This window comes from Equus caballus, chromosome 17, assembly GCF_041296265.1.
Source record: "Equus caballus isolate H_3958 breed thoroughbred chromosome 17, TB-T2T, whole genome shotgun sequence".
NCBI lineage: Eukaryota > Metazoa > Chordata > Mammalia > Perissodactyla > Equidae > Equus > Equus caballus.
In genome coordinates, this window is record NC_091700.1 from 85,966,214 (window position 1) to 85,981,086 (window position 14,873).

Below are 14,873 nucleotides of genomic sequence, written 5' to 3' on the forward strand. Positions count from 1 at the left end.
AAATCCCTGGCACTCATGACCCCTCTCACATGGCTCTATTTTTTCCATAGTACTTTACCTAAAATACCATGTAATTTATTTCTTATGTCTGTCTTCTCCCACCATAATGTCAGGTGCCATGAGGGCAGAGCCTTTTGTCTATTTTGCTCACTTATCCCAAATACCTGGAACAGTGCTAGGTGCATTGTAGCTGCTCAGTAAGTACTTGAATGTTACATGGATGCTTTAATATTCATTAAAGTGAGATTCTAGTTTAACAAAGCAATTCTAATTTTGTTGTTCAACATATTTTTACTACTACTGTGTTGTGCAATTTCCTTTATATTTTGTAGACTGGTTACATTCTTTTTTTTTTGAGGAGGATTAGCTCTGAGCTAACATCTGCTGCCAATCCTCTTTTTGCTGAGGAAGACTGGCCCTGAGCTAACATCCGTGCCCATCTTCCTCTACTTTATATGTGGGACGGCTACCATAGCATGGCTTGCCAAGCGGTGCCATGTCCACACCTGAGATCCAAACTGGCCAACCCCAGGCCGCCAAAGCAGAACGTGCACACTTAACCGCTATGCCACCTGGCTGGCCCCTGGTTACATTCTTTTGACTGATTAGGTCCATACAGGTATATTTTTGAGCTGCTTATATTCTGTAAAATGAAGCACTATTTATGCTTTTTTGTTGCGTTCTCTAGGTCGCTTTTCAGCTTCTGTGACTTTTCTCATCTGAGTAAATGACTGAGGCAGATAACTATATTCTTAACATGTTTTCCTTTAGAATTAAATCTTGGTTCATGGAAAGTTAACTTATTTTTTTTTGTTTTCAGGTGCTGAATGTGGAGTCAATGCAGATGTTGAGAAACATCTTGAACTGGGCAAGAAATTACTTGCAGCTGGGCAGCTAGCTGATGCTTTATCTCAGTTTCATGCTGCAGTAGGTTTGTATCTTGGAACCAAAACAGTCAATGTCCATCTTAGTGAATTCTAATTAATAGCTCTTTTTTTGGATAGCATTTAAAATAAACACTATTTAATGTTTAAAGAAAACATTTAAAAATATTTACAGGATTCTGGGTGAACTAGATTAATAAAATAAATGTGTAACACTTGAATGCATGTGTATCTAACGTGAGAGAATTTTCTAAGTAACTGAGACTTACTACTGTAAGAACCAAGAATAATTCAAGAGAATTTTAACAGAAAACTTTTCTCAATGTATTATATGGTTTTCTGCCTTAAACAGATTTCACTGAATACAGTTTAATTTTCTTGATGACTTGAGACAATCAGTATAGTAATTACTTTAGTTTGAGGCCCTTGGGGAATCCTGCAGTTCATTGCCTCCTCAGGGCTGGTCAAACTCCCACCACTCCTTAGGCTGTTACTTTTTACTGCTTGCTTGTGTCTGTCTGTGACATCAGTCATCTTTGCAGCTTTTAGTCTATTGGGACTGTGAGACACGAGATGACCAGAAAAAATAGGTTCTACGTGAGGGCTTAAAGGGTTTTCTTATGAGTCACTACATACACTTTTGTGATGGGACTTTTTGACGTTGACATTCCTGAGTCCTTTTTATTTACTTATACATTCCCACCTTTATTTGGGATGGTTAAGAGTGACAAGTCAACCTGAGGTTAATGAAGTGGAGTATTTTTCATAAGATACAATTCTGCTCACCAGAAGAATTATTCTATTGTTGTAATTTACGTATAACTAAAATGTAGTTAGGTTTTGGCTTGGCAACATTTTCCTTCAAAATAGGAATATTTGTGACGATTAGGTGGGAATAATATGTATAATAATTTATTTGAAAATAGGATTCAATCCACACATGTAAGGTATATAGAAATAAATATAATTTCCATGTCTGAAAATTAAGACTTTTCTAGAAACAGATTTGATATGTTAATAGAGTTTTCTTAACTATGTGGAGTTTCTATTAGGAAGTTTTTTACATTTCAATGGTTAGCTCACCTTGGGAAGTGGCAGTTAATTGGGACAAGAATTTGTACAAGTTACTTTTCACTAGAAACTATATGTTATATGACCATGTCATTACTAAGTCCATACTTTTTCTGGTGATTCAAACGTCCTTAGTGCTGCTGTATGGTTATTAAAATTGTCAGTTGTCTTAGATAAAACATATCTTAAAAAATATATTGGGAGCTGGCCTCGTGGCGTACTGGTTAAGTTTGCACACTGCACTTCAGTGGCCTGGGGTTTGCAGGTTCTGATCCTGGATGCGGACCTAGCACTGCTCGTCCAACCATGCTGTGGCAGCATCCCACAAAAATAATAGAGGAAGATTGCCACAGATGTTAGCTCAGTGATAATCTTCCTCAGGCAAAAAGAGGAAAATTTGCAATAGATGTTAGCTCAGGGCCAATCTTCCTCCTCACCAAAAAAAAAAAAGAAAAAACAAATTGATTCTTTCCTACTACCACAAGAATATTTTCAGAAACGTATGCCTTCTACCTGTTTTATACTTTATTATTTGCTGTCATTAATTTCACATTTAAGAGAAACATTAAGGACTATGGCATATTGTTAAAGTGGTTTAAAATGACTGCCTATTTTTCTTTAGCTTCACTGCCTTACTGGAAATCTTGAGATGGCTCTTCCCCAAAATAGCCAATAAAATATTATTGTCTTTACAGACAGATGTAAATTAGTAAAGCCAAAACATAGTAGTTTGTGAAATTCAGTAAAGGGAGAAAGTGAAACACTTCTAGTGCATTCAGAATTCAAATAGCAATGTTCATAATTTGGTGAATAGCAGTGATTCTCAAATGGTGCACATATGGTAATTTCTGAGGAAGACCTATGTAGTTGGAGACATTGATCATTTTAGTGTATCTAAAATACAGATTATTCATAAGTAACTGTAGATAATAAAGTTGAGATGGTATATGATGAGAATATGCAGTACGCAGCGATTGGGGTGCTGTGCTGTCACGGCCTATTGAATCTCTGACGAGACGTGTTGCACAGAAAGGAACTGTAGATCCTCTATTTCAGCTGTCTCCTTTACCACATCAGATTTTTGGTATGGCCATGATTACTGCTTCAGGAAACCCGGAGAGTTAGTGAGAGCCTCTCACTGACAGCGAGTTAGTCCAGGTCTCCTGACTTCTAGACTAACCAGTTATGCACTTACTGCTGAAGGTCATGGAGCTGTACTCCTGTAAAATGTTCACTAACTTTTGTGGTCATATATCATCCATATTTTAATACATTGCTTTAAACTGACTGTATAAAAAGTTCATTGTGTTTATTTATTCATTAAAATGTTTATGCTTCTCAACTTGTAAATTTTATAATGTACTTTATTTCTTTAACTTCTCCTGTGTTAGGAATTGATGTTAAAGTTTGTAACAGAATTTGGCTAAGAGCATTGTGAGTATCAATGAATGCTACAGGTGACATTATTTATGGTTGTGGCATATTTTCTTCCATTTTTTTTTATTGAGTTAATGATAGGTTACAGTCTTGTGAAATTTCAGTTGTACATTAATGTTTGTCATTCATGTTGTAGGTGCACCACTTCACCCTTTGTGCCCACCCCCCACCTCACCTTTCCCCTGGTAGCCACTAATCTGTTCTCTTTGTCTACATTTTCAAATTCCTCATATGAGTGGAGTCATACAGAGATTGTCCTTCTCTAACTGGCTTATTTCACTTAACATAATTCCCCCAAGGTCCATCCATGTTGTTGAAATGGGACGATTTTGTTCTGTTTTACAGCTGAGTAGTATTCCATTGTGTATATATATATATACCACATCTTCTTTATCCAATCATCTGTTGATGGGCACTTAGGTTGCTTCCATGTCTTGGCTATTGTAAATAATGCTGCAGTAAACATTGAGGTGCATAGGACTTTTGGAATTGCTGACTTCAAGCTCTTTGGATAGATACCCAGTAGTGGAATAGCTTGGTCGTATGGTAGTTCTATTTTTAATTTTTTGAGGAATCTCCATACTGTTTTCCATAGTGGCTGCACCAGTTTGCATTCCCACCAGCAGTGTATGAGGGTTCCTTTTTCTCCACAACCTCTCCAACATTTGCTACTATTAGTTTTAGATATTTTTGTCATTCTAATGGGTGTAAGATGATATCTTAGTGTAGTTTTGATTTGCATTTCCCTGATGATCAGCGATGATGAACATCTTTTCATGTACCTATTGGCCATCCGTATATCTTCTTTAGAGAAATGTCTGTTCATGTCTCCAGCCCATTTTTTGATCGAGTTGTTTGAGTTTTTGTTTTTGAGTTGTGTGAGTTCTTTATATATTATGGATATTAAGCCTAAGTCAGATATATGACTTGCAAATATTTTTTCCCAGTTAGTGGGTTGTTTTCTTGTTTCAATCCTGTTTTCATTTGCCTCGAAGAAGCTCTTTAGTGTGATGAAGTCCCATTTGTTTATTCTTCTATTGTTTCCCTTGTCTGAGAAGACATCGTGTCCGAAAAGATCCTTTTAATACTGATGTCAAAGAGTGTACTGCCTACGTTTTCTTCCAGAAGCCTTATGGTTTCAGGTCTCACCTTTAGGTCTTTAATCCATTTTGAGTTTATTTTGGTGAATGGTGAGAAAGAATGGTCAATTTTCATTCTTTTACATATGGCTTTCCAGTTTTCCCAGCACCATTTGCTGAAAAGACTTTCTTTTCTCCATTGTATGCCCTCAGCTCCTTTGTCAAAGATAAGCTGTCCATAGATGTGTGGTTTTATTTCTGGGCTTTCAATTCTGTTTCATTGATCTGTGCACCTGTTTTTGTACCAGTACCATGCTGTTTTGATTACTGTAGCTTTGTAGTATGTTTTGAAGTCAGGGATTGTGATGCCTCGCATTTTGTTCTTTTGTCTCAGGATTGCTTTAGCAATTTGGGGTCTTTTGTTGCCCCATATGAATTTTAGGATTCTGTGTGCTAATTCTGTAAAGAATGTCATTGGGATTCTGATTGGGATAGCACTGAACCTGTAGATTGCTTTAGGTAGAATGGACATTTTAACTATGTTTATTCTTCCAATCCATGTACATGGAATGTCTTTCCATCTCCTTATGTTGTCATCCAATTCTCTCAGAAAGGCCTTGTAATTTTCATTGTATAGGTATTTCACTTCCTTAGTTAAATTCATGCTGAGGTGTTTTATTCTTTTTGTAGTGATTGTGAATGGTATTGTGTTCTTGAGTTCTTTTTCTGTGAGCTCGTTATTAGAATATAGAAATGCTACTGATTTATGCAAATTGATTTTATACCCTGCAACTTTGCTGTAGTTGTTGATTACTTCTGAGAGTTTTCCAATGGATTCTTTAGGGTTTTCTATATATAAGATCATGTCATCTGCAAACAGCAAGAATTTCACTTCTTCCCTCCCTATTTGGATTCCTTTTATTCCTTTTTCTTGCCTGATTGCTCTGGCCAGGACCTCCAGTACTATGTTAAATAAGAGTGGTGATAGAGGGTATCCTTGTCTCGTTCCTGTTTTCAGGGGGATGGCGCTCAGTTTTTGTCCATTGAGTATGATGCTGGCTGTGGGTTTGTCATATATGACCTTTATTATGTTGAGGTAGTTCCCTTCTATGCCCATTTTGTTCAGAGTTTTTATCATAAATGGCTGTTGGGTCTTGTCAAATGCTTTCTCTGCATCTATTGAGATGATCATGTGGTTTTTATTCCTCAGTTTGTTGATGTGGTGTGTCACGTTGATCAGTGTGCGGATGTTGAACCATCCCTGTGTCCCTGGTATGAATCCCACCTGATCATGATGTATGATCCTTTTGATGAATTGCTGAATTATGGTTGCCAAAATTTTGTTTAGAATTTTTGCATCTATGTTCATCAGTGATATTGGCCTGTAGTTCTCTTTTTTCGTGGTGTCCTTGTCAGGCTTTGGTATCAGCATGATGTTGGACTTGTAGAATGTGTTAGGAAGTGTTCCATCCTCCATAATTTTTTGGAATAGCTTGAAAAGGATAGATATTAAATCCTCTCTGAAAGTTTGGTAGAATTCCCCAGGAAAGCCATCTGGTCCTGGGGTTTCATTCTTTAGGATGTTTTTGATTGCTGTTTCAATCTCTTTGCTTGTGATTGGTCTGTTCAAATGGTCTGCTTCTTCTTGAGTGAGCTTTGGGAGATTGTAGGAGTCCAAGAATTTATCCATTTCCTCTAGGTTATCCATTCTGTTGGCATATAGTTTTTTGTAGTATTCTCTTATAATCTGTTGTATTTCTGCAGAGTCTGTTGTTATTTCTCCTCTTTCATTTCTGATTTTGTTTATTTGAGCTTTCTTCCTTTTTTTCTTTGTAAGTCTGGCTAGGGGTTTGTCAATTTTACTTATCTTCTCAAAGAACCAGCTCTTTGTTTCAATGATCCTTTCTACTGCCTTTTTAGTTTCAATAGCATTTATTTCTGCTCTGATTTTTATTATTTCTCTCCTTCTGCTGACTTAGGGCTTTGTTTGTTCTTCTTTCTCTAATTCAGTTAGGTGTAGTTTAAGATTGCTTATTTGGGATTTTTCTTGTTTGTTAAGATGTGTCTGTATTGCGATGAATTTTCCTCTTAGTGCAGCTTTTGCTGTATCCCATATGAGTTGGTATGGCATATTATCATTTTCATTTGTTTCCAAGTATTTTTTGATTTCTTCTTTAATTTCTTCAATGATCCATTGCTTGTTCAGTAGCGTATTGTTTAGTCTCCACATCCTTGTCCCTTTCTCAGCTTTTTTCTTGTAATTAATTTCTAGCCTTACAGCATTATGATTGGAGAAGATGCTTGTTATTATTTCAATTTTTTTAAATTTGTAGAGTCTTGCCTTGTTTCCCAACACATGGTCTATCCTTGAGAATGTTCCACGTGCACTTGAGAAGAATGTGTATTCTGCTGTTTTTGGATGAAGTGTTCTATATATGTCTATTAAGTCCAATTGTTTTAGATTTTTGTTTAGCTCCACTATTTCCTTGTTGATTTTCTGTCTGGATGATCTGTCCATTGATGTGAGTGGGGTGTTGAGGTCCCCTACTATTATTGTGTTGTTTTTAACATCTTTCTTTAGGTCTGTTAATAGTTGCTTTATGAACTTTGGTGCTCCTATGTTGGGTGCATAGATATTTATAAGCGTTATTTCTTCTTGATGAAGTGTCCCTTTGATCATTATATATTGTCCCTCTGTGTCTCTCTTTACCTGCCTTATTTTGAAATCCGTTTTGTCTGATGTAGATATTGCAACACCTGCTTTCTTTTGCTTGATATTAACTTGAAGTATTGTCTTCAACCCCTTAACTCTGAGCCTGTGTTTGTCCTTGGGGTTGAGGTGTGTTTCCTGGAGGCAATAAATTGTTGGATCTTGTTCTTTAATCCATTTTGCCACTCTGTGTCTTTTTATTGGAGAGTTCAATCCGTTTACATTGAGGGTGATTATTGATGCATGTGGGCTTAATACTGTCGTTCTGTTGCTCGTTATCTGGTTTTCCTGCATTACCTTTGTTTCTCGTCCTGTGTGTTTTAGCCTACCCATTGACTTCTGCAATTTCTTATGCTGGGTTTCTTAGATTTTTCCTTATTCATGTTTTGTGGCTCTGTTCTGTTTTTTAGTTTAGTGGCTACCCTGAAGTTTGTATTTAGAATCTCATGTATAATATAGTCTATTCTCTGGTGGTCTCTTACTTACTTGGCCTCGGCTGATTTAGTCCCTTTGCTCTTCCCTTTGTAAATTATTATTTTCATCTCTTATTCCAACTCGTGTTATAAGTTTGTAGTTAGAGTGATAAGATCGTCTTTGCTTTGGTGGTTTCCTTACTTTTATCCTAATGCTATAGTTGAATATTTGCTATCCTATTCTGGTTCTATCTATCTGTCTCCCTACTCTGTGGTTTGTGACCCCTTTCTCCCTTTTTTTTATTTTTTCAGGTATGAAAGCCTTCTTGAGGATTTCTTGTAGTGGAGGACTTTTGGTTACAAATTCCCTTAACTTTTGTTTTTCTGGAAAAGATTTAATTTCTCCTTCATATCTGAAGGATATTTTTGCCGGATAGAGTATTCTTGGCTGAAGATTATCTTTTAAAGTTTTGAATATGTCACTCCATTCTCTCCTAGCTTGTAAGGTTTCTGTAGAGAAATCCGCTGAAAGTCTGATAGGAGTTCCTTTCTAGGTTATTTTCTTCTGTCTTGCTGCCCTGAGTATTCTTTCTTTGTCTTTCATTTTTGCCATTTTTACTACTATATGCCTTGCAGTAGGTCTTTTTACATTGAGAAATCTATGAGATCTGAAAGCTTCCTCCACACACATTTCTCCCTCAATCCCTAGATTAGGGAAGTTCTCTTGTATAATTTCATTAAGCACACTTTCTGCTCCATTTTCCTTTTCCAGAAGTTCTCTTGTATAATTTCATTAAGCACACTTTCTGCTCCATTTTCCTTTTCCACGCTCTCTGGTATTCCGATAATTCTTAAATTCATTCTCCTCATTGAATCCGCTATTTCTCTGATATTTTCCTCATTCTTTCTAAGCCTTAGTTCTCTTTCTTCCTCTGTCTGGAGCCATTCAGCCTGTCTGTCTTCGATTATGCTAATTTGCTCCTCTGTGGTGTCTACACGGGCATTCAGAGAATCCGTATTCTGTTTTATCTGGTCCACTGTATTTCTCATCTCTAGTATTTCTAATTGATTCTTTATAATTTCAGTTTCTTTTGTGAAGTAACTCCAGATCTCATTGAGTTGTTTCTCTATGTTTCCCTCTACCTCATTGAGTTTTTTGATGATAGCTACTCTGAACTCATTTTCACTTGGTTTACCTATTTCCAAGTCCTCAGGACTTAATTTTGCATTTTTACTGTTTTCCTTCTGGTCTGGAGCTTTTATAAATTGCTGAATGGTAGAGGAGCGCTTTTTGTGCATGATGGTAGTATTCGTTTGCAGTTACAGCCTGTCACCACTAGATGGGGGTTGAGAGCCACGTGTCCTGAGCCCTCCATGTTCAGCCAAGATGGTGGCGCCCAGCGCAGGTTGGGGGAGGAGGGGCACTTTCTCTCGCATTCTGATCTGGATTTCGATCAGCTCTCATTCTCTGGTCTCCCCGGGGCCTGGCTTGATGGAGTCCCCATACACGGAAGCTTTCCCCCATCAGTGGGTTTCCACTGCACCAGCGCGCGGAGTCCTGGATGGTCCCCTGGTCGCGTGGCCTCTCCCCTGCTCCTTCCCTCACTGTCGGCAGCGATCCCAGTCTCTAGGGGAGGGAGTGAAGTTCTCTCTTACCCCATTCCAGCTCCTCCGAGGCCAGCTGTAGCCTCTCTGTCCTCTGTTGTTTTGCTCTGTAGCTCTCTGATGGTCTCGGCATTAGGGGTTATTGGTTGAAAGTCAGTTTTTCCATTTCTTTGGTTGTATTTTGGAGGGGAGAGAGTCCTGGGTCAGCTCACCCTGCCATTTTGCTCCACCCCCTCTCTTTTCTTCCATTTTTATTTTTGAAAAAGTACTTGATATAGTTTCAAAATTACTCAAGCACAGTATGTTTTATGATTACCTTTTTACACAGTGTAAGGTTTATGTATTTAAACTGAATAGCAGCAAAAATAATTATTTTTATGTTGTAGTGTAGATCTATCAGTGATATGGTTTGAATTTTTTTTCTTTCTGGCATGTAAATATTTTTTGGCAGGAGTTTTAAGACTTGGAACTGATTGGAAAATATTATAGATCTATTGGAAACAGTGTGATTTAAGGAAGAGTGTTGGCACTTTCCAAATAGTCTTCTGAAATAGTTGCATCTTTTTCAGTGTTATGAAATAGTCAGACACTGTTTTGTTTAGAGATTTGTCATCAGAGAAAACTGCAGTGCAGGTGTGAAGATGCCCCACCTCTCATTCCTGCAGCATGGTCTTACCGGGATAATGAGCCCTAGGGGGTATCTGGCGTAAATGTATGTCTAAAGTGGTGGATTAAATGGTGGACTTGTCTGAAATGATTGGTTTCTCCATTTGCTTGGTAAGAAAACCAGTATCACACTTACATAGTTTTGCTAAATTGAAAAGTAAAGTCCATGTCTACATTTATTTGTTGTTAAAACATATTGGGTGCTTTCTCATCACTTTTGAACCTCACTAGTGAAATGAGGATGGACATTACTATCCACATGTAGACAGAAGGAAACAAAGAGGTCTCCAGTGGCTTTCCAAAGGTCACATTCCAGTTCAGGAGATTGTGAACTTCTTAAAGATGGGTGCCATCTTATTATTATTATTATTATTATTATTATTATTATTTTAACCTCTGGTAGGTGCTCAGTAAAAGTTTGAATGAATGAAGGGGTAGGCTTGGATTAGCTGGGAGCAAGAATAAAAATTTTTTTTGTATTTAGGCAGGGATTGGTGGTCTTTCTGCTTCCCACCTCCACTGTTTACAGCATCATTTGTAGTTAACTTTCTGATGTATTTTCTCCAGATAGTGGTTGTATTTTCTTTATTAGGGCTAATTTTCTTATATTTGAATTGTTTGATAGTTTTAGGATTAGACCTTAAGTCCATCTCCCATGTTCAAATTTCTAATAAACTAGTATAACAATTTGAATGACTTGTTTTCACATGAATCTAGTGTTTCTCTATGTAGGCTTGCAGGTAATTTAAATAATGAACTGTATTGTATATTGAAGGCCAGCCCTAGTGGTCTAGTGGTTAAGATTCAGTGCTCTCACCGCTGTGGCCCAGGTTAGTTTCTCACTCAGGGAACCACACCACCTGTCTGTGAGTTGTCTGTACTATGGTGACTGTGTGTTGCTGTGATGCTGAAAGGTATGCCACCAGGATTTCAAATACCAGGGGGGTCACCCATGGTGGACAGGTTTCAGGAGAGCTTCCAGACAAAGGCAGACTAGGAAGAAGGACCGGGTCACCCACTTCCAAAAAAATTGGCTATGAAAACCTTATGAATAGCAGTGGAGCATTGTCTGATACAGTGCCAGAAGGTGAGAGGATGGCACAAAAAGCCAGGGCAGGGTTCCACTCTGCTGTATACAGGGTTGCTAGGAGTCAGAGTCTACTGCACTAACAACAATTGTATATTTAATGGATAACAGGAAAAGTGATTATTTTCAAGGTCAGTAAATCTTGTATTTTGAGAAACTAAGCATGAATTTCTTAAACCAGTCTTTGTTCAGTTGCTACTTCATGCACAATGATATAGGAATGGGTGCTAGTTCTAGGAACTGTTGGTATTTTAAGATGAAGAGCACTGGAAGGCTATTTTGATTTGCCATTTTGGGTGACCCTATACCGCTAAGCAAGTAAGCAAATTGATTCTTGATTCATGTGTTGACCACTGTCATCTGATTTCTTAATTTTTAAAGGTTGATTGTTATAAATTTGGGTCTTAATCCCATTTCATATCTTAAAACTACCTGAAAACTGGATAGTAAAATAAGTGAAAGTGAACACCTCAAATATTTTATATAGACTTTTTTTATATGTTTGTAATCAAATTCTTAATACAAAAGCTAAGTCATACATAATCCTCTTCGGAAGTTTTTCTGCATGAACTGAAATGGTCAGGTTTTTTTCCAAGTAGAATTCCAATGCAATGTTTACTGAAGGTACTTTCTTGATAAAATACCCAAAGCTAGCACTAAACAGTCTTCTTTTCTTGAAAGAACTTCATACAGAGTTCAAAATAAACATCATCTGTTTTTGAAAATGCCATTGCTAATCATGTGGGAGAATGATCTGAATATCCTGGTGAGGCACGTTTGTTTAAGAGCCATATCTTGCTGACTTTGTTGGGTCCCTTGCTTGTCCCAGGCAGGTCTCAGTGTTGGCATTGGCCTGAAGTGTCCTTTGCAGTTATCAGGAGTTTGTTTTAATTTCCTTTTGCTTGGGTACCTGTGGACCAGGTGCTATGGAGACACAAAAATGAATTCACTCATGGAATTTATTTTCTCTAGACTGAGGCATGTGTATAAATAATTGATATCAGGAGGTATTGATAAGTGTTAGGTGCAGTAAGAGATATGTATTATAGAATGTTTTGGAAATTGAGGTAATGGAAGGTTTATTTTCACATGTAATCAAATAAGTCACTTGTGGTGTAAACTCCAGACCTTAAATCATGTTGTTTTCAGTATTTCTTATTCTCTGCTTAGTGTAATTAAATTTGGAGAACTTAAGGTTTGTTTTTTTTTTAAATAAATGAATATAAAAGTAATTCATGTTCATTGTGAAACATTTTGGAATACATGGACAGTATAAAGAAGAAAATCCGATCTCTCTGCCCAGATGACTATTGTTGATGTGTAGCGAATTTCCTTCTGCTTTTAGGGACAGTCACTTAAGTTTTAGTAATCCTTAGGTAGCCAGTCATTCTTACAGCCAGTTTTGCTGACCAGACCTATATATTTTTAATTTATTGCACATTCTAAATCAAATATAAACTAAACCCAAAAATATTCTATATCAAGTATGCTCTAAATATAGTTACTCTGTTTCTTAGTCCTTCTTCAAGCCAATTACAATATTTTGCAGGAAAAACCCTATATACAGGCCACTGACTTTGCTCTTCTTTCCTCGCTTTCCAAGGGAAATTGGTCAGGAAAGAAATTTCAGTGATGCTTAGCTGGGATCATATATGGATTTTGTTTTTGTTTTAGATTTAAGAAAAAATGTTTTTTTAATTGTTAAAATGCCCAATTTTCTTATTTTTTCAAAATAGTCCTTTTTTTCTGACTGCCTCATTCTTTTACTTTTTTATTGTAGTAAAATATACGTAACAAAATTTATCATTTTTAAGTTTATAGTTCAGTGGCATTAAGTGCGTTCACATTGTTGTGCAGCCGTCCTTACCATCCACCTCCAGAACTTTTTCATCATGCCAAACTGAAACTCTGTACCCATTAAACAGTTGTTTCCCATTTCTGATGCCCCTCCCTTCTCACCCCTGGCAATCACCATTCTAATTTCTGTCTCTCTAAATTTCATTACTCTAGCTACCTCATAGGAATGGAATCACATGATATTTGTCTTTTTGTGTCTGGCTTATTTCACTTAGGATAATGTCTTCAGGGTTCATCCATGTTGTAGCATGTATCATAATTTCATTCCTTGTTAAGGCTGAATATTATTCCATTCTGTGTATACACCACATTTTGTTTATCCATTCATCCATCGATGGACATTTGGGTTGTTTCCACCTTTGGGCTATTGTGAGTAGTGCTGCTATGAACATGGGTGTACAAATATCTGCTTGAACTCTGCTTTCAATTCTTTTAGGTATATACCCAGAAGTGGAATTGGTGGTTCATATGGTAATTCTATGTTTAATTTTTGAGGAATCACCATACTGTTTTCTACAGCAGCTGCACCGTTTTACGTTCCCTATGACAGTTCACAAGGGTTCCTGTGTCTCCACATCCTCACCAATACTTATTTCCCCCTGCCTCCCTCCCTCCCTCCCTCCCCTTTTCCCTCCCTCTCTTTCTTCCTTTTTCTTTCTTCCTCCCTCCCTCCCTCCCTTCCATCCTAAGGGATATGAAGTGCTGTCTTACTGTGGTTTTGATCTGCATTTCCTCTAATGATTAGTGATGTCGAGCATCTGTTCACCTGCTTATTGGCCATTTGTATGTCCTCTTTCATCGATAGTTTTATAGCGTATTTGCTCCTCCTGCCCCACCTTCCTCCAGCAGTACTTCAGGTAGTTTTCGGTGCCATTAACAAGTGCTCAAAACTATCATTTTAAATGATTATATACTATCCTGCCATATAAATTTCATATTGTAATGTTTTTAAATGATGAGACCTTTAGGGGTAGAACTTTTAGGGAGTTTAGTTGTAAATCTTAAAATGATGACATCTGTGTACATATATATTTATTTTTTTAAGATATGTGGTTGGATTTGGTCAAGATCATTTTTAAGATTCTTGGTACACACGTTTTTTCAAAATTGCTTTCTAGAAGGATTAATTGACGGTACAAGATTTGCTTGTAATTGAATTCACTCTTCTCACTTTGTAGGTGCTGAGCAGAGTGGAATTAGTTCGAAAACCTAACTCATCCATCTGCTTTCCTTCTTTCAAATGTTAACTTCTCTAGTCTCACTCTCATTTTCATTTTCCTCCTTTGTCCTATGGTTTGTGACTTTATTTCTTCACTGCCATTTTAGTTGGAGTTTATGAGGGAGCAGAGATTGCACATTCAATATATTAGTTTAATTGGAAGTCTATAATTTCCTAAAATTCTGTGAATAAGTGCGTAGTCCATGTTCACAATCAGTGTTTCACTTAAGAAAATTTCAGCAAAGACTGAATTGCATACTTATATAAGTTATGAGTTGAATATAGTTAATATTCTAGACTGGAGGTTCGCAAACTTTTTCTCTGAAGGACCAGATAATAATTTATGCTTTGTGTCTAGTCTCTGTTGCATATTTTTCTATTTTTTTGACATCTCTTTAAGAATGTAAAAAATATTCTGAACTTGAAGTCTGTGCGTTAGATTTGGTTCAAAGTCTACAGTTTGCCGACCCCTATTCTGGAATTATTTGCAGTGATCTTGCTAGGCAACATGACCCATTATTAAGGAAGAAATTCTTTTCTTAATGCTTTTCTTAATAGAATTGCAAACTCTGATAATGTTCAGGTGATTTGGTTTTTAGAGTAAATTACTGAGAGCTAATATTTATTTAAATTTTCAGATGGTGACCCTGATAACTATATTGCTTACTATCGGAGAGCTACCGTCTTTCTAGCTATGGGCAAATCAAAAGCAGCACTTCCTGATTTAACTAAAGTGATTGAATTGAAGATGGATTTCACTGCAGTAAGTTCATCTAAACTTTTTTTAAAGGGGAGTTTCAGGGAACTTAGAAGAGGTAATTTGTTTCTTGAGGTGAGGACTGGCG

At 37.0% G+C, this 14,873-nt stretch overlaps 1 protein-coding gene across 2 annotated transcripts in view; it reads left to right on the forward strand.

Moving 5' to 3' along the window:
• Positions 1–14,873, forward strand: part of DNAJC3 (DnaJ heat shock protein family (Hsp40) member C3) — a 69,966-nt gene that overhangs the window by 18,215 nt on the left and 36,878 nt on the right. For both annotated transcript variants that reach the window (XM_023621735.2, XM_023621736.2), the window contains exons 2-3: positions 821–931; positions 14,667–14,791. In XM_023621735.2, the coding sequence (XP_023477503.1) occupies positions 821–931; positions 14,667–14,791 (236 nt within the window). The remainder of the gene's footprint in view (positions 1–820; positions 932–14,666; positions 14,792–14,873) is intronic.